The sequence below is a fragment of the Hyperolius riggenbachi genome, chromosome 3 (genome assembly GCF_040937935.1).
Source record: "Hyperolius riggenbachi isolate aHypRig1 chromosome 3, aHypRig1.pri, whole genome shotgun sequence".
NCBI classification, from domain to species: Eukaryota; Metazoa; Chordata; class Amphibia; order Anura; family Hyperoliidae; genus Hyperolius; species Hyperolius riggenbachi.
This window is the reverse complement of record NC_090648.1, coordinates 262,923,123-262,943,843: the sequence shown is the minus strand read 5'-3', so window position 1 is coordinate 262,943,843 and position 20,721 is coordinate 262,923,123. Positions and strand designations below refer to the sequence as shown.

The window sequence follows — 20,721 nt, the reverse complement described above, 5'->3', positions numbered from 1 at the left end:
GGATGCAATCTACCCTGCAAGCCTGACCGCTGAGACAGCACAGCCCCCACTCCGACCTCTGAGGCGTCTACCTCAACAACAAAAGGAAAAGAAGTATCCACGTGTCTTAGAATGGGTGCTGAGCAGAACAATTCCTTCAAGGTAGAAAATGTCTGAAAAGCCTTAGGAGACCAGTGAGTGGTATCCGCCCCCTTTTTTGTGAGACTGGTGAGGGGTGAAATGACTGTGGAGTACCCCTTTATGAACCTTCTATAGTAATTTGCAAAGCCTAAGAACCGCTGAAGAGACTTCAACCCAACCGGCTGAGGCCATTCTAGAACAGCGGAGACTTTGGCAGGGTCCATAGACAAGCCCGTGGTGGAAATTATGTACCCTAGAAAAGCGACAGATGTTACCTCGAATATACACTTTTCCAATTTAGCGTAAAGCAAGTTCTGTCTCAGTTTGTCCAACACAAATCTAACATGGGTCCTATGCTCAGAGAGGTTGTTGGAAAAAATAAGGATATCGTCAAGATAAACTAAAACGAATCTCCCCAACACCTCTCTGAAAACCTCATTGATGAGTTCTTGGAAAAAGGCTGGGGCATTACACAACCCGAAGGGCATCACTAGGTACTCGTAATGCCCGTCGGTTGTGTTAAAGGCCGTCTTCCACTCATCGCCCTCTCTTATTCGTATCAGGTTGTATGCCCCTCGTAAATCTAACTTCGAAAAAATCTTAGCGTCGGTGACCTGCGTGAATAAATCGTCTATTAAGGGTAACGGATAGCGATTCTTCACTGTGATTTTATTCAGGCCCCGGTAATCAATGCACGGCCGCAGCCCCCATCCTTTTTCTTTACAAAAAAGAAGCCTGCCCCGGCCGGCGATCGGGATGGGCGGATAAAACCCTTGGCCAAATTTTCACGGATATACTCCTGCATGGCCAATTTTTCAGGCCCAGACAAATTGTACAGATGGCCTCGAGGAGGCATACAACCAGACCGGAGATCGATGGGGCAATCGAAAGGGCGATGAGGAGGTAACTTATCAGCAGCCTTGGGACAAAACACATCTGAATAGTCCGAATACTGCTCGGGTACCCCTTCTATATGCAACTTGGTTTGGCCCAAAGTCACCTTCCCTAAGCACTGTTGAACACAGTGATCTGACCAACTCGTTAGCTGACCGGTGGCCCAATTAATCTGTGGGGAGTGAAGGTGCAACCAGGGCATCCCTAAGATGACAGTGGAGGATGTCATGTGCAACACAAAAACCTGCAGTCTCTCTGTATGCAGTACTCCTATAGTGACTCCCACCTCCGGTGTCCGAGACAGCGGATGGTCTTTCTGCAAAGGGGAATCATCTACTGCCGTAACCTGAATGGGTGGTTTTACCGGGGCGATCGGAATACCCAATTTCTTAGCATATTCAAAATCCATAAAATTAGCCTCAGAGCCTGAATCAATAAAGGCTTCAGTGATCTCGGTTTTATCCTCCCATGTAACTGTACAAGGGAGAAGTAATCGTCTATCCTGTTGGGGTAAGAGACATACGCCTAGGGTGTTACCCCCTACAACTCCTAGATGGCAGTGTTTCCCGGCTTATTAGGACAATTCCGTACTCTATGCCCCCCTTCAGCGCAGTACAGACACAGCTGTTCAGTCATCCTCCGTCTTCGCTCCACCTGGGACAGCTTAGACCGACCAATCTGCATTGGCTCGGGTGGAGGCAAGACGGGAGGAGACGAGGCAGCAGGAGGTGGGGTCACTGCATAAGAGACCACTCTAACACGGTGACTACCCCTGGTCTGTTTTTGATAGCGCAGCCTGCGGTCGATTCGAATGGCCGCTGAGATGGCCTCATCGACTCTTCTGGGCTCAGGCTGAGCTAGCATCAGATCAGAGACCTCATCAGACAGCCCTGACAAGAAACAATCTAATTGTTACGTCTGTTACGTCTTCAGACACCGTTGACCGTTCCACCGAAGGAGGAGATGTTGCCCAGCAGTGGAGTCTAAGCGCCCACGGGTCTTCACTAACACCCCCCGAAGGGAATGCTAGACTGCGCTGCTTAGTGTTCACCAGGTCACTGCTGGGATAATCTCAGCTGGTGGTTGAGAGAACGGTGACACCTCACTGTGGAGTTCTCAGGAGACAGAATCCGGGACTCACCGAGTCGGGACAGGCGGCAGGCAGTAGCAGAGTCCAGTATCCAATCCGAGTCAGGGCAGGCGATAGCAGAGTCCAGTATACAATCCGAGTCAGGGCAGGCGGCAGGCAATAGCAGAGTCCAGTATACAATCCAGGTCAGGGCAGGCAGCAGGCAATAACAGAGTTCAGTATACAATCCAGGTCAGGGCAGGCGGCAGGCAATAGCAGAGTCCAGTATGCAATCAGAGTCAGGGCAGGCGGCAGGCAATAGCAGAGTCCAGTACACAATCCAGGTCAGGGCAGGCGGCAGGCAATAGCAGAGTCCGGTATCAGGCAAGAGGTAAGTATCAAGGGGAGCAGAACAGGAGTAGTCAGGCAGGCCGGGTCGAGATCAGGAGTATCAGTAATAGAAGCAGGGCTGGTCAGCAGGCAGAGCGTCAGCAGGAACCACACTAGCTGTCAGAACGAACAGCACCTGTTACAGGGGAAGACTGGCCTTTTATACTGTGGCCACAGCAGATTGGCGCCAACGTACGCACGCCACGCGTGCGCAGACGCGAACACAAGGCTCCGCGCATGCGTACGTAAAGCCGCGTTCGGTCACGCGCACGCACGCCCCCAGCCACAGTATTCAAACTGCCGCCAGAGACGCGCGCGCGAAACAGGAAGGACGCCGCTGCCGGGAGCTACGAGCGTGAGTATGACACTAATAGGGCATAAGTGTCCCACCTAGCTGTAACTGACCACCACCTAAATTCTGCTGCATAATCTTCGACCGGACCCTTGCCTTGAGGCGAGAGCTTGAGCTTCCGCTCAGAAGTCGAGGCAAGGTCCGGATCGTCGTAAATTACAGCCATGGCTTTAAAGAATTCCTCCACAGAGGTAAGGGCTAAATCTCCGGTGGGTAAACTGTATGCCCATGTCTGGGAGTCGCCAGATAACAAGGTTTTAATAAATGTGACCTTTTGGGCCTCCGTTCCTGAAGATCGGGGTCTCAACTCGAAATAGGATAACACTCTACACCTAAAATTACGAAAGTCAGATCTGTGGCCAGAAAATCTTTCGGGTACGGGCATACGTATGTCAACGCTAGGAGGGGATCGCACCTCATCCACTGATGTCTGGAGGGCTTGAACAGACCCTGATAGGGCATCAATTAATGCTGGGTGATTACCCAGCACTTGGTTGATGTTATCCACCGAAGTGGCAAGTGCGCCCAGACGGTCAGTGCGTGCGTCCAGATTGTTTTGGTCTGGCGTTCTGTAACGATCGGTGTAACACAGAGAGGGTCTGATTACCGGTGAACTGCAGTATCACCGAGAATACAGAATATACCCGATTATTGGTGATCTGCAGTATCACCGATAATCAGATATATCTACTAACCTCTGGACACCTGAGATGACAAGTGAGTGTTAGGTGCAACAATAATACCTAGGGTACTGCACCTCAGGAGAAGGTGCAGGGGCAGTAAAGAGTACTGCACAGAAGTAGGTTCCTTCCAATGGCCTAAACTCTCCCGGGGGAGGAGCCAGGCTGAGTGAAGGAAGGACAGAGCTAAAGTGACACCAAAGAGGGGGTGTCACTATCAGGTCTGGGAACTGCCTCTAACAGTAAGGCCAGTTCTCGAGGTCGGGCAAGCCAGGTCGTTAACACACACACAGACAGATAAGGTACAGATGCAGGAGACAGAAACGTAATCCAAAAGACGGGCAGGGTTCGGCAACGGGGTATCAGAGTAACGAGGTACAGAGTCAGGAGACAGATACAGATTTCAGGAACGAGCAGAGTTTGGCAACAGGATATCAGAAATAGCAAGGTACAGAATCAGAGTTCAGAGGAATAGTCAGGCAGGCAAAAGGTCATAACAAATAATACAGATCAATAATTCCTAACGCTAAGGTGTGAGGTCCTTGATCGTCAACACCTTTGGAAACTATGCTAGAACATAGATACAAACAAGGTCTGAGTGCTACCACGTTGTGTTCGCAACGCCAGACGCTGGAAGAATGACCAGCATCCAGTATATATACATCAGCGCTCTCCAGCGCCTCCCCTAAGTGCTGGACCAATCAGGAGTGGTGGAATTGTCAGTTGACCACCTTGGTCAGCTGACCCTTTTCTGGCTGCCATATAGGCTCTGCCTCTCCGCGCGCACGTGTGTCATTCTGAATTTAGGTGGACTACTGGCTCCAGCCACACCTGCCAAGTCTCGCAATGTCTCTGCAGAGCCGTGCGCAGGGTTGGCCGCACCGCTACCAGCACAAGCGGCTCCCCGCGCTGGGACAAACTGTCAGTGCCAGATTCATGCGTGCTAACCGCCGCGCGGTTTTTCCGCATTCCGCCATGCCATCTGCGGAAACAGCCGCCTTGCCCTGAACAGAAGCGGCGGCTTTTCCGCGTTGCTTTACAGTGGTTCTTTCAGTTGTGGAAAACAGAAGTTTGCCTTCTTAAAACAAAACGTATTTGCAATAATTCAGGTTTGAGTGAGTTCTGAGATGTCTCCCAGTGCATCACTGCTGAATATGCAAATCATCGCTTTGTTGTCCCTGATAGCTAAACACACCTCCAAAACCACTGGAATGCAAAGATGTGTGACAGCTTGTTAATTTTACAGGGCTAAACCAATCCAACATGTATACAGAATGTTTCCGATTTTCTGATCCTCATCAGTGCATGGCATGGATTAATATGGCTCAATGGGGTAGGACTTGAAACACCCAGAATTTAGATTGCCCTGCAAGCTCATGGTGAACCAGAACTCCTAAGAGTGTGTAAAGGGCTGAAAGAGACCAAAAGGCCTCCCTACTAAAATGCAATGCAAAACAGAAGCTTGCCTTCTTAACACAGAAGGTATTTGCGATAATTCAAGTTGGAGTGGGCTCACTTTTGGTAAATGGTAAATCCTTCCAGGCTCCTAAACTTTACCATATAACTCTAATTCCCCCATCCTATCCCCTAACACTAAAGGGCCTACTTATAAAAGTGTAAATCAGCTGATCACCTGAAATAAAATCTATTATTCCTACAGCTTCTCACCGCCACTGTACATCAGAATCCGAATCAATTTATTTGGCCAAGTAAGTCTGTATAATCTGCAATGGATGGATCTGTGGTGGTGTACATGGGTGGGTGCGAACCCTCAAGAACATGTTCGACAAGCTCTTATGGAATATGTTCAGAGGGTCCCAGCGCTGGATCGGTGGGGTCAAGGAGGTTGGGGAAGCCTCTCGATTGTCCAGAGACTTCCCCCTCCTGAGGGAAGTATCTAACTTGGATATTTTTTTTCTCAGATACCCTTTAAGTCTAATATGGATTATAGTTAATTCCATTAAGTGATTTCATTTTTTTGTGCTGTAAAATGTTTAAAGAAGTTTTTTTAGTGAGTAATGTAACTATTATCATGTAACATATTAACATGTAACTAATATCTGCTCTAGGAGAAATTCCATATGAAGTTAAAGGGAGTCTAAAGCGAAAGTTTTAAAAAACCCAGATACTTACCTAAGGAGAGTGAAGGCTCTGGGTTCTACAGCGCCTTCTTGTTCCTCTCCTCATCCCGGCTGGCTGGCTCACCCATTAGCAATCTCCGACCAATCAGTTGGAGACTGCTCTCTTCGGCTTTGAGTGGGCTTCAGAAGTCTTTGGGAGCACTTGGGCTCCCAAAGATGGGCCGCTCCATACTGGACACGCGCAAGTTCCCTCTCTTGTGCACATGTGCATGCACAGTACAGAGCTGCCTGTCTTCAGAAGCACTCATGCTCTTGAAGACTTCCTGTGAAGCCTCTCGAGGCAGGAGATTTAAATGGAGTAGCCTGCAGGGGAATGAGGGGATGAGGAGAGGAATGGGAAGGCTCATTAGGACTTAGAGCCTTCCATCTCCTTAGGTAAGTATCTGGTTTGTTTTTAGTTTTTTTAAAATAAGGCTTCAGATTCACTTTAAGACTACAATTAATAGTGAAAGTTAGTACATTTTTTTGTAAATTTTTTTACAATTGAAGTACAGCTGTAAGTACACTAAGGGCTGGCTCACACCAGGACTGTTGCTGGACTGTTTCCAAGAGCAGGAGGAAACAGACCAACAGAGATGCTGAACAGATGCCATGCTTAGCTATGGAAAAACATGGACCATTCACACTTGTCTGCCTGCACTGCATCCGGGTTTAACCACTGCATTTGCAGGACACACAAACCTGAGCTGCATGGATTTTTTGGACAGTGGATATGTTGGCATAGAATGACACATAGCCACTGACTGCATCAAATATGAAAGTCATTGCCACAGAACACCAAAGTGCACAGCGTATCTATGCAGTACAGATACATTGCCGTTCCAGCGTAGTGTGTACCAGACCTAACAGTTTAAACAAACCATAAAGAATGCACTTTTTTGTTGTTGGGTTTTTTTTTTTTTTTACAAAGGTACCTATAGATATTTAAAAATGTAGAAACCCAAAGGTAAATCATGCAGTTTTCTTCTGTTGTAAAGTGTTGTACTTGAACGCAAACCTTCAACTTAGGGCTAGATTTCTGGAAAGGCCACAAAAGCCCAGGCCTTGGGTGGCTGCTGTCCAGGGGAGCAGCTGGACATCTTCCAGAGAGGAAATTAGGGCGCCCGAGAAATAGCGGTTGCAGGGATCGTGTTAACAAAAGTTCTCATTTACATAATAAGGTTTATTACAAATATTGTTTACAAATTTGTTTTGACTTTTGGTTTTACCTATTTTATCGTTTTTACATTTCGCTTTTCAGGAATGAAACAAGTAAATTTTCATTTACACTTATTTTATCGTTTTAAAATTCATTTTCATACGTATAATGCTTAAATATAGTTTTCAAGTTTATTGTATTAGAAATACATCGCTTTTGGTATTAACCTTGTTTTCAGAATTATAATGCATCCATTATAGTTTTCAGATTTACAAACAAACAAACAAACACAGAACATTTGTATCGCGCTTTTCTCCTTGCGGACTCAAAGCGCCAGAGCTGCAGCCACTAGGATGCGCTCTATAGGCAGTAGCAGTGTTAGGGAGTCTTGCCCAAGGTCTCCTACTGAATAGGTGCTGGCTTACTGAACAGGCAGAGCCGAGATTCGAACCCAGGTCTCCTGTGTCAGAGGCAGAGCCCTTAACCATTACACCATCCAGCACAATTATCTTACTAATATATTGCTTATAATATTACCGTTATTTTAAGATTTTGAATGCGTACGTGATTTAAAGGCTATTTATTCTATTAAAAATATATCATTTATTAACCACCTTAGCGGTATGGACGAGCTCAGCTCGTCCATTACCGCCAGAGGGTGCCGCTCAGGCCCTGCTGGGCCGATTTTGATAAAATAAAAAAGCAGCACACGCAGCCGGCACTTTGCCAGCCGCGTGTGCTGCCTGATCGCCGCCGCTCTGCGGCGAACCGCCGCGAGCAGCGGCGAAAGAGGGTCCCCCCAGCTGCCCGAGCCCTGCGCAGCCGGAACAAATAGTTCCGGCCAGCGCTAAGGGCTGGATCGGAGGCAGCCGACGTCAGGACGTCGGCTGACGTCCATGACGTCACTCCGCTCGTCGCCATGGCGACGAGGAAAGCCAAACAAGGAAGGCTGCTCATTGCAGCCTTCCTTGTTACTTCTGATTGCCGGAGGCGATCAGAAGAACGGATTCGGAGCGCCCTCTAGTGGCTGCATGAAATAGTTTTTTTTTTTAATTTAAAAAAAACCCTCCCGCAGCCGCCCTGGCGATCTCAATAGAACGCCAGGGTGGTTAAATTCAAGTTATTTGTAGTGAAGTATTTTTCGGTATCAAATATATTATTGTTTATATGTGTACAAGGGTGTTTCTGCAGTGGGGAATGTTAGGCTTAGGCACCACCAGGGGGATGGTTAGGTTTAGGCACCACCAGGTGGGTGGTTAGGGTTAGGCACCACTCGGGGGTGGTTAGGGTTAGGCACCACCAGGGGGTTTTAGGCTGCTTTCACGGTGGGACGTTAAAGTCCCACGTTGGAGCAGCCTCTAACGCAGCCCAACTCACAGCAATGAAAAATCAATGTGCTGTTCACAGTGCACACGTTGCCTTGGAGTATAACGCTGCATGTTTAATGAAAGTGCAGCATGATGTTCGTTATACTGGGCTTTAGCTGCGTTACACAGCTTGCACATGCTCAGTGACTAGCCACATGGCTAATTAATATTCACTGCACTGTGGTGACGTAACCTGGACTGTAGTGTTGTCCGGATCATGAATGAATCATTCATTTGATCCGAATCTTTTTTGTGAGTCGAATCATCCGGATCACCACAACGAACGATTCGGTTCACATTGGATGTCTGTCTGGAAGAAACAGGAACATACAGAATGTACAGTGCAGGGAAAGTTGTGTCCTACTAGTCATTTCACCCCCAATCTGCTTCCCTAGTAAAATGATTCAAATGATTCGGTTTCAAAGATCCGGATCTTTTCAATAATCCGATTCGAATCATCCGAATCCTTGAAAAGATCCGGACTTCCCATCACTATCCTGGAGCGGCTGTTCTATCAGTATAGATAGAAGGAAAACAGCCCACCGAGAGCTGCATAACGCTGCTCAATCTGACGTCCAACTTCAACACCACCATGCGTTGCGTTAGGGGCACGTTATGCGACCTTAACGTCCCCTAAAATGCAACGTCTGGGTGTGAAAGAGGCCTTAGGGTTGGTCACCACCAGGGGAGTTTTAGGGTTAGGCACCACCAGGGGGGTCTAGGGGTTAGGGATAAGTACAGGGAGGGTTTTGTGTGAGAGAAGGGTTAGGTATAGTTAAAGTAATATATACAATTTATTAAATTATACATATTTGCAGGGCCGGCCTTAGGTTTCACAGCGCCCTGAGCGAAACCGGATTTTGGTGCCCCCCCCCCATTCATCCTCTTTACGTGTGCGCTCACACACATGTAGGCAGATCCTCCGTTTAATGCATATAGGCAGATTCCCTCCTTTAGTGTATATATAGGCTAGTTTTGCAGATCCCCTTTGAGTGTATATAGGCAGATCCCCCAGCCCCCTCCCCCCAGTGTATCTAGGCAGCCGCATATCCCACCTTTAGCTTAGGGAGGCAGTTGGGGAACCTTACTTTTTTTCTGGTCTTCTCTGTCATACAGTATACTGTCTGTGCAGACTTGCAGTCACAGTGCCAGTGTCGCTGGCAGGGCTGTGGAGTCGGAGTCGTGGAGTCGGAGTCGTGGAGTCGGGCAATTTTGGGTGCCTGGAGTCGGAGTCGGGAAAAAAGGCACCGACTCCGACTCCTAATGAATTTGTAACTGTAATTAAAATAGAAAATATGATAAAATGTTCTATTTCTCAGATAATAGTCATTAAAAATAATGTATATATACAGTAATAGCTGTGCTTAGTCCACAAAAATGAAATAAACCAATCAAAATTAGTTACTTGTGCTGCTTCAATAAAGCAGTCCCCATATTTTTAAGGTCAGATATACATATCTGATTGTGACTGTATATATGATGTGTACACAGGAATCTCATATATATATATATTATATACACACTAAATAAATCTATGCTGTAAGAATAAAGCCTGATGTGTAGCTGTGTCACTAATAGAGATGGTCAATGAGATGGAAATAATTCTGCATTGATGCTGATTTATGCAAATGTATGCACTTCCTTTGCTGATGAAATCAAATAATTTGATATGTTGTTAAAATTTGGTTTGGTGACTACAAATTAAAGGGTAACTGAGACGGATGAAAAAGTAAAGTTTTATACATACCTGGGGCTTCCTCCAGCCCCCTTCAGGCTAATCAGTCCCTCGCTGTCCTCCACCACCCGGATCTTCTGCTATGAGTCCTGGTAATTCAGCCAGTCAGCGCTGTCCGGCCGCATACCGCTCCCACAGCCAGGAACATTCTGCACCTGCGCAATAGTGCTGCACAGGTGTAGTATGCTCCTGGCGGCGGAGTGTGTGCATGCGCACTACGCCCGACTGGCTCAAGTACCTGGACTCGTAGCAGAAGATCCAGGTGGTGGAGGAGGACAACGAGGCACTGATTATCCTGAAGGCGGCTGGAGGAAGCCCCAGGTATGTATAAAACTTTAATTTCATCTGTCTCAGGTTTACTTTGTTACACAGTAGTACTATACTCTACATATGCACTCCCCACAGAGCTGCAGGGAATCCACTGAGAATGCTGTGCACATTGAACACAGAGGTGTTGTCTGTTTACAATCTCCTCATTCCCCTGCAGAGTACCTGCACATCATTCTTACATGCACCCACACTTACATTGCCTAGGGCCTGATAGATGTTCTCTGTTCCGGTTTGTACCTTTTACAAGTACTCTTACCAAGGACTAGTTTTAGTCTAAAGGGAATAAATATAGTAGTCTACATATCCTTCTCACTTCAGTTACATAGTTACATAGTTACATAGTTATTTTGGTTGAAAAAAGACATACGTCCATCGAGTTCAACCAGTATAAAGTACAACACCAGCCTGCTCCCTCACATATCCCTGTTGATCCAGAGGAAGGCGAAAAAACCCTTACAAGGCATGGTCCAATTAGCCCCTAAAGGGAAAAATTCCTTCCCGACTCCAGATGGCAATCAGATAAAATCCCTGGATCAACATCATTAGGCATTATCTAGTAATTGTAGCCATGGATGTCTTTCAACGCAAGGAAAGCATCTAAGCCCCCTTTAAATGCAGGTATAGAGTTTGCCATAACGACTTCCTGTGGCAATGCATTCCACATCTTAATCACTCTAACTGTAAAGAACCCTTTCCTAAATAAATGGCTAAAACGTTTTTCCTCCATGCGCAGATCATGTCCTCTAGTCCTTTGAGAAGGCCTAGGGACAAAAAGCTCATCCGCCAAGGTATTATATTGCCCTCTAATGTATTTATACATGTTAATTAGATCCCCTCTAAGGCGTCTTTTCTCTAGACTAAATAAACCCAGTTTATCTAACCTTTCTCGATAAGTGAGACCTTCCATCCCACGCATCAATTTTGTTGCTCGTCTCTGCACCTGCTCTAAAACTGCAATATCTTTTTTGTAATGTGGTGCCCAGAACTGAATTCCATATTCCAGATGTGGCCTTACTAGAGAGTTAAACAGGGGCAATATTATGCTAGCATCTCGAGTTTTTATTTCCCTTTTAATGCATCCCAAAATTTTGTTAGCTTTAGCTACAGTGGCTTGGCATTGAGTACGATTATTTAACTTGTTGTCAATGAGTACTCCTAAGTCCTTCTCCAAGTTTGATGTCCCCAACTGTATCCCATTTATTTTGTATGGTGCTAGACCATTAGTACGTCCAAAATGCATGACCTTACATTTGTCAACATTGAATTTCATCTGCCATGTATGTGCCCATATAGCCATCCTATCCAGATCCTGTTGCAATATGACACTATCTTCCTGAGAGTTGATGATTCTGCACAATTTTGTATCATCTGCAAAAATAGCAACATTGCTCACTACTGCATCTACTAGGTCATTAATAAATAAATTGAAGAGCACTGGACCCAGAACAGACCCCTGTGGGACCCCACTGCTAACAGTCTCCCATTTTGAGTACGATCCATTGACCACAACTCTTTGTTTTCTGTCCATTAGCCAGTTCCCTATCCATGAACACAGACTCTTCCCCAGTCCTTGCATCCTCAACTTTTGCACCAGACTTTTGTGGGGAACAGTGTCGAAGGCCTTTGCAAAGTCCAAGTATATCACATCTACAGCATTCCCAATATCCATATTAGCATTCACTACCTCATAAAAGCTGAGCATGTTAGTCAAACAGGACCTGTCTTTAGTAAACCCATGTTGATGCTGAGAAATAAGATTATTTTCTACTATGAAGTCATGTATAGTATCTCTTAGTAACCCCTCAAATAGTTTGCATACAACTGATGTTAAACTTACAGGTCTATAATTTCCTGGATCAGATTTTTTGCCCTTCTTAAATAATGGGAAAACGTGGGCTGTACGCCAATCCACTGGGACTCTGCCAGTTGCAAGAGAGTCACAAAAGATAAAATAAAGGGGTTTATCTATAACTGAACTTAATTCCCTTAGGACCCGAGGATGCATGCCATCCGGGCCAGGTGCCTTGTCTATTTTTAATTTATTTAGTCTTGCCTTCACTTCTTCCTGCGTTAAGTATTTAATATTACAGTTAGAAGATTGAGACTCTTCCGCCTCTGTAGTTTGCAACAGTGCTGTTTCTTTTGTGAAGACAGAAGCAAAGAAAGCATTTAATAACTCTGCCTTACCTTGGTCATCCACCATTGAGTTCCCATCCTCATCCTTTAGGAGTCCTATACAGTCAACCTTTCTTTTTTTAGAGTTAATGTACTTGTAAAACTTTTTTGGGTTAGATTTGATATCCTTAGCGATTTGTTTTTCAGCTTCAATCTTTGCCTGCCTAATTTCTTTTTTACAATTTTTATTGCACTCCTTATAATTGCTTAGTGCAGCCTCGGTCCCCTCCTGTTTTAAGACCTTATAGGCATTCTTTTTCCTCTTCATTTTATCTTTAACCTTTCTATTCATCCATAGAGGCCTTTTTTTATTCCTAGACATTTTGTTTCCATATGGGATATACATACTACAGTATTGATTGAGTATAAGTTTAAAAGCTTGCCATTTCCCTTCAGTGTCTTCCCCTTGTAATACATTATCCCAGTTCACCAAACTTAGTGCCTGCCTAATTTGAGTGAACTTTGCTTTTCTAAAATTCATAGTTTTAGTGGTCCCGCTGCCCCGTGGCCTATCAGTCACCAGATCAAACGTTATCATGTTGTGATCACTATTTCCCAAATGTTCTTGAACCTGCACATTTGATACATTATCTGGTCTATTAGAAATGATCAGATCCAGTAACGCATTCCCCCTAGTTGGTTCAGTTACCATTTGAGTCAAGTAATTGTCCTGTAGTGCTGCCAGAAATCTGCTGCTTTTACCAGAATGGGTAGCCTCAATACTCCAGTCAATGTCTGGAAAGTTGAAGTCGCCCATAATTATGACCTCATTTTTACCTGCAGCTTTTTCAATCTGCTGTAGTAATCGCAGTTCTGCAGCTTCATTAATAAGAGGTGGCCTGTAGCATACCCCAATAAGCAATTGGCAACTTTTATTTCCACCATGAATATTTACCCAAACGGACTCCACATCTTCGCAATCTTCCTCCATCTCATCGTTGAGGACAGCTGTAAGAGAATTCTTAACAAGAGACAAACCCCTCCACCTTTTTTCCCTGTTCTATCCCTCCTAAACACATTGTATCCTTTTAAATTAGCTATCCAGTCATGGCTTTCATCCATCCATGTCTCGGTTATTCCCACAATGTCATAGCCTTTGTCATTCAGAATGAACTCTAGTTCGTCTATTTTATTTGCAAGGCTCCGAGCATTGGTTACCATGCACTTTATATTTTTACCACCACATTTACCAATTTTGTTTACATGAAATTGGCTACTTGAATTTTTACCAACCTCCTTAATCTTTACACTGTCCCCACCCCCCTCTCCACCCTCCATAATGATAGGTTCCCACTGTCTTTTTACCTCATCTTGTCTACGTATTGAGACTTTATCCTCCCGCCTCCCCCCAGATCCTAGTTTAAAATCTCCTCCAACCGTTTAGCCATCTTCTCCCCCAATGCAGCTGCACCCTCCCCATTAAGGTGCAGCCCATCCCTGCTGTAGAACCTGTAGCCGACTGCAAAGTTTGCCCAGTTCTCCAGGAACCCAAACCCTTCCTTCCTACACCAATTTCTCAGCCACTTATTTAACTCCCTAAGCTCCCTCTGTCTCTCAGATGTAGCACGTGGCACTGGCAGTATTTCAGAAAACACCACCTTGGAGGTCCTTGCTTTAAGTTTATCTCCAAGTACCTGAAAATCATTTTTGAGGACCTTCCATCTCCCACTAACTTTGTCATTGGTGCCAATGTGTACCATGACAGCCGGGTCTTCCCCAGCCCCACCCAGTAATCTGTCAATTCTTTCCGCTACATGCCGAACCCGAGCACCCGGGAGGCAACAGACTGTACGGCATTCGCGGTTTCTTCGACAGATTACCCTATCTGTGCGCCTAATAATTGAATCCGCTACCACCAGTACCTGTCTAGCCTTAGCTGCACTCCTATCCTCCCTGGCGTTCTGATTCCCCAGGATTTCCGTGCAAAAAGTGGTTTAATTAATTTCCAATAATTTGCAACCTTTTTTTTTTTTTTTTTGCAATAATTTTTTTTTAAATATTGAATTCAATACAGGTTATTGTACTGAATTCAACTGAAAAAAAAAAATGTTTGCAGTGAGATGTTGATGACACTGTGTGACCCTGGTGTCATCAACGTCGATCGGCGGGGGACATGTCATCGCTGAGGGAGAAGCAAAATCCGTACATGGACATGGAAGACGACACTGGGGAAGCAATCAGAGGTACGCGACGAGGGATCAGCACGCCAATGGTAAGTATAAGACCCAGATGTGAAGCCAGGTGTATAGGGAGCCACATGTAGCCAGATGTCAGGGTAGCCAGGAGTCTAGCCAGATGTCAGGGTAGCCAGGAGTGTAGCCAGATGTCAGGGTAGCCAGGAGTGTTGCCAGATGTCAGAGTAGCCAGGAGTGTAGCCAGATGTCAGAGTAGCCAGGAGTGTAGCCAGATGTCAGAGTAGCCAGGAGTGTAGCCAGATGTCAGGGTAGCCAGGAGTGTAGCCAGATGTCAGAGTAGCCAGGAGTGTAGCCAGATGTCAGGGTAGCCAGGAGTGTAGCCAGATGTCAGGGTAGCCAGGAGTGTAGCCAGATGTCAGGGTAGCCAGGAGTGTAGCCAGATGTCAGGGTAGCCAGGAGTGTAGCCAGATGTCAGGGTAGACAGGAATGTAGCCAGATGTCAGGGTAGCCAGGAGTGTAGCCAGATGTCAGGGTAGCCAGGAGTGTAGCCAGATGTCAGGTTAGACAGGAGTGTAGCCAGATGTCAGGGTAGCCAGATGTCAGGGTAGCCAGATGTCAGGGTAGCCAGGAGTGTAGCCAGTTATGGGTAGCCAAGTGTGTAGCCAGGTATATAGGGTGCCAGGTGTAGCCAGGAGTATAGGGTGCCAGGTGTCCCCTCCCTCCCGATCCCCCCCCTCACTTTTGAGCTGGGGGATCCCCCTCTGCGGGTGGGGGTATCCCCCTTCTGTGTGGAGGTATTTCGGGCTGGGGGATCCCCCTCTGCCAGCGGGGGGGATCCCCCTTCTGTGCGGAGGTATTTTGGGCTGGGGGATCCCCCTCTGCCAGCGGGGGGGATCCCCCTTCTGTGCGGAGGTATTTCTGGCGGGGGGATCCCCCTCTGTTAGCGGGGGGATCCCCTTCTGTGCGGCGTGCGGGTGGCCTCTACCCCTCCCCCCATCCTCGCTTCCCCCCATCCCCCCCTTCCCTGTCTAAGCCCTTGAGCAAATCGAACTACTCACCCAGGGGCCCTCTCCAGCGCAGCACTTCTTCCTCCATCGCGGAAGTCCCGTCTGTTTACAGTTACATTACGAGACTTGGTGACGTCACCAAGTCTCGTAATGTAACTGTAAAGAGACGGGACTTTGCGATGGAGAAAGAAGTGCTGCGCTGGAGAGGGCCCCTGGGTGAGTAGTTCGATTTGCTCAAGGGCTTAGACAGGGAAGGGGGGGATGGGGGGAAGCGAGGATGGGGGGAGGGGTAGAGGCCACCCGCACGCCGCACAGAAGGGTTATCCCCCCTAACAGAGGGGGATCCCCCTGCCAGAAATACCTCCGCACAGAAGGGGGATCCCCCCGCTGGCAGAGGGGGATCCCCCAGCCCGAGATACCTCCGCACAAAAGGGGGATCCCCCCACTAGCAGAGGGGGATCCCCCAGCCCGAAATACCTCCGCACAGAAGGGGGATACCCCCGCTGGCAGAGGGGGATCCCCCTGCCCGAGATACCTCCGCACAGAAGGGGGATCCCCCCGCTGGCAGAGGGGGATCCCCCAGCCCGAGATACAGCCGCACAGAAGGGGGATCCCCCCACCCGCAGAGGGGGATCCCCCAGCCCAAAATACAGCCGCACAGAAGGGGGATACCCCCACCTGCCCGCCCTAGCACATTCTCTCCCTGGGGATTCCCTAGGGAGAAGCATGCAGCAGCCTGCAGAGGCTGCTGCAGTGCTGCAGATTACAGCGTGAGGGGAAAGTGCAGGACGAGCTGAGCTCGTCCAGAACATTTCTAGCAAGTTTTCTTTGGACGACCTCAGCTCGTCCAGAACGCTAGGCAGGCTATTCCCTTTCTCGTTACAGCAGTCTGCCCCTTGGTTGCTAAGGAGAACATCCTGCTGCAGCATTGCTACTCCTGAATCATCCTCCCCAATATTACGCAAACAAGCATACTTATTAGTGAGGGACAACTCGGGACTAGCCTCCCTGCCACTTTTCCCCCTACCCCTTCTAACTGTGACTCAACTAGCGGCTGCCTCTGCTTCTTGGTCCGGCTGTACTCCACCCTCCTCATCTTCAACGGTTCCATCCAGTGTCTGGATCGTGAGATCCAAGCTCTTCTCCATGTTGTGTATGCTTCTCAGTGTTGCGAGATGCTTATTTAGCTCTGCGACTTCCGCCTCTAACTGAGCAACACGCACACACCCAGGGCAACAGTAAACACCCTCAATCCGCTGATCAAGGCATGCATACATGTTGCAGGATGTACACTGTACAGCATAGTCCAACATGATGACTTTTGTGTGGGGAAAAATTATTTAAAGTAAACTGTGGCGGTAAAAGATGAAACGGGAGATTGAGTGTAGCTGGGGAGGAGGAAAGGGAGAGTAAGTAAAGTTGGGGAGTGTGGGGAGTGAGGGGAGGAGAAGGGGGGGGAGGGGGCGGGAGGGGGGAGGAGGGGAGGAGGAGGGGCGGGAGGGGTGGAGGAGTGGAGGTGGAGTGAGTGAAGTTGGGGCGGAGTCCTCAAAATTTAAAGACTACACCACAACGTGCCTAGCACATTCTAACCAATGCAAAAAAACACAATATTGATTGAAGGTTTGTTTTTTTTTGTCCTTACCTACTTCCTCTCACCACTCTCTTTGTGCCTGTGTTGTGACGCCTGTTTTTAACGCCTATGCCACTTGTGTCGCAGCCACTTAGTGAGCAAGCTCAGTACTGAGTCCTGAAGCTGACCAAATACCTCCTGTTGCAGCTAGTCCCTCCCCCTAGCCAATTGCCTGCTGCAAAACAAACTAGAGGGAAAAGAAAAAAAAATTGTACTTTTAAAAACTGACACTTGCTGCTTAATATCAGATGAACCACAACAGACAATCCACCAGATATTGCAGCAGCAAAAAACAATATACAAACAGCAATGTAATATAATTAGTGCTCACAATTCCCAGCAGTGAAGTGAAGCAGCCCTCCACCAAGATTAGAGTTGTCTTGTAAAATTACTAAGCGTTGGCAGTTAAGAGACGAATTTCATGTTACATACTTTTAATCAACAAAATTGTAATATGCAAATTAGAGGAGTCGGAGTCGAGGAGTCAGAGTCGGTGGAATCCTAAACTGAGGAGTCGGAGTCGGTGGAATTTTGTACCGACTCCACAGCCCTGGTCGCTGGGAACAGGAGATGAGATGAAGATGGCCAGGAGTCAGGACTCGGACAGGAGTGACAACTCTCTCATTCTCCATACATGCTGCACGCTTCTCTGGGGCAGCCTGCATCTCCCACTGTCACTGAAGCAGGCTGAGCCATGATCCAATTGGCAATCCCATTCACGAGGGGCAGAGTTACTGGCTCTCACACTCTGCAAGAGGCAGCGCCGCAGCAGCAGTTTCCTTTCCTGGTCTTCGCCCCCAGCGGCACCATGGCGGAGCTACCACGGAAGACGGATTAGCCGCAGGCCGGAGCTGCAGCCAGGTAGATATGCGACCAGAATGGCAGGAGCACCCCCTGGAAGCCGGCGCCCTGAGCGACAGCTCTGGTCGCTCAGGTCAAAGGCCGGCCATGCATATTTGCACCAAGGGGGGGGGGGAAGGGGCGGGGGTCTAGGGGTTAGGGATAGGTATAGGGAGAGCTCTCTGTGAGAGTAGTTAGATATAGTTGCAGTAAAATACCTGTAATATGTACAATTGTATTACTATGGTTAATACAAGTGTAAATATCGTATTTTGTTATAGACAGTATTTTGCCGTTTCATTTCTGTTAATTCAACATATTTAGCACTTGATTTTCGTTATAAGCTATAAATGAAAAATATTGTTTAATATAAAAACGTATAATTTCGTCTATATCCCACGCCCTTTTTTCCAGGCGCCCTTTTTGCATGTACGCCTAGCTTGTCCCCATTGCTCCACATAGTCTTCAGTAGTCACAAAAGGAACCAGAAAAACACACTGCAATTCAGAATAAGCAAAGCAAAACTTTATAGCTGTGAAAGGAAAGTATAAACTGAACAGTACACACCTATAGATAAGACTTGAAACAGGGGTCCGGGATAACCGATGTGCAACAAGCAACTCAGTTCAAAAACAGTCCATCCAAAAGAGATCCAGTTTGAACATGTGCAGAAGTCCCAACACTCTAATTTATTTGATTACACCTGTGAACAGGAAGTAACCTAGACACTGATCAAAAGGTGCTGAGATTATCCTGATTGACATGAGCTCCATACTTCCCCACCCTGACACTGTCTCCCCATCACCGGCAAATATCCCAGACTGCACATTACAAGATGACAGCTCGTGTGTGCTATGGCTGCACGTGGACGTGCTGCTTCATCATGTTCAGCAGAAAGGTGTATACCGTCAGCAGCTCTGTCCGTCCGTAGATGACAAATTACAGCAAGAGGCTAGTTCCTCAGCTTCCTATTGTAAGCTCGCCTATCTACCATAGTAAAAAAAACAAAAACATTTTCTGTCTAATGTCAGCTCACAACCAAGTGCTATAACTGTTTATTCGTTCTTCAAAAAAAATCAAAAGAAGACAGGGCAAGAGAGATACAGATACAAACGCCTTGCAACCTACTTACCATATTTCCACCGGTAGTTGCCATTTCTCTTCTTGTTATGCTGCTGAGTTCTTCCGTTCTTGAAAGGTGTTTCCAATGCTATTTTAAGGAAAATTGCTCCATCTAGTGGTCATATTAAATAATAAGTCATAAAACGCTGTAACCAACGTAAGATGAATGAATTGCACTCAGCAAGCTCATGGTGAACCAGAACTGCTAGGAGTATTTAACCTTTTGAGGACCGCAGTCTTAAATCCCAATAAAGACCAGGCCATTTTGCTTAAAATTGGCCACTGCAGCTTTGAGGCCTCGCACAACACAGCACACAAGTGATCCCCCCCCCCCCTTCTCCCCCCCCTTCTCCCCACCAACAGAGCTCTCTGTTGGTGGGGCCTGATTGTTTGTTTTTTTATAAATATTTATTGTATTTATTTTGTAATAAATGTCCTTACTCCCCCCGTCCCCCCCAAACCCTGCCGTTCAGCTATGACAGCCGGTCACCTCTGATCCCCTGGAGGAGACAACCATGTCACATGGCTGTCCCCAGTACAGCGCTGCTGTAGATCGCAGCGATGTACAAGGTAATTAGACGTCTAACAGTCTCCGAGCGGCGCTCCGCCTACCTAGCGGAGATGTGCGTGCAGCGGCGCGCAGGATTTCCTGCAAAGCGAACCCCAAGGACCTTATGCCGATCGGCATTAGGCGGTCCTGGGGCTGCTGCCGCGGCCCTGCCCATCGGCGTGACGTGGTCGGCAAGCAGTTAAGGGGCTGAAAGAAGCCTCCTTACTAAGATGCTATGCAAAACAGAGTTTGCCTTCTTTAACAGAAGGAATTTGCAATTATTCAGGTTGGAGTGCATTCCAGGGGTTCTGGATGTGTGTTTAGCCATGGCTCCCAACTGTGCCTCTTTTGGGAATCCAATTCCTCTGTTCCTCTTTCTTCCCCCTTTGTCCCATTTTCAGGACTAATGTACTGTATCTATATGTAAATATATGTTTTTCTACTTAAAGAGGAAATCCAGTGAAAATATTGTAATAAAAATTAAACACATGTTTAAAAAAATATACATATAGCTACACATATCTGTACATCAGTCCTGAAAGAGGGACTGTCCCTCCAAAAGAGGGACAGTTAGGAGCTATATGCATATTCCGCAGTGATACATTGCGGGACACCTCAGAGCTTATTGCAACTTGAATAATTGCAAATACCTTCAGTTTTAAGAAGGCAAACTTCTGTTTTTAATTGCACTTGTTTTGAATGTGAACCTGAGGTGGCCCTCTCCCCAATAAAAAGTTATTTACCTACAGGTAGGTATCCAGAGGCTTCCCCTCACCCCACTGTTGCCATGTAAGGACCCTCTGAATTTATATGACAAGAGCTTGTCAGTTATGTTTTCATGGACACGCTCCCTGCCATGTATAAGCATGGCTGGACTGAACCCATGCGAGTACAGCTTCCTATACCTGGGCAGTATACCAAATAGAGATGGCCCAAGCGCTTCGCCGGCGAGCACTATTCGGCGAATATCAGGTATTTAAGTGACAGGTAGCCTATTGGGCCAATCAGTGTGGGGATCTCGTCCTTTAAAGTGATTGGACCCTAAT

At 47.0% G+C, this 20,721-nt stretch overlaps 1 protein-coding gene across 2 annotated transcripts in view; it reads right to left on the bottom strand.

The window, feature by feature from the left end:
* The window catches only part of PIK3CG (phosphatidylinositol-4,5-bisphosphate 3-kinase catalytic subunit gamma), a 60,011-nt gene extending 40,799 nt beyond the window's left edge, over positions 1-19,212 (bottom strand). The window contains exon 1 of one of the 2 annotated variants that reach the window (XM_068276275.1): positions 19,136-19,212. In XM_068276275.1, coding sequence (XP_068132376.1) covers positions 19,136-19,159 — 24 coding nt within the window. In that variant the 5' untranslated portion in view covers positions 19,160-19,212. Of the gene's footprint in view, positions 1-17,175; positions 17,208-19,135 lie in introns of those variants that run through there. The other variant, XM_068276277.1, reaches the window with a different exon arrangement.
* Positions 19,213-20,721: the final 1,509 nt, after the last annotated feature.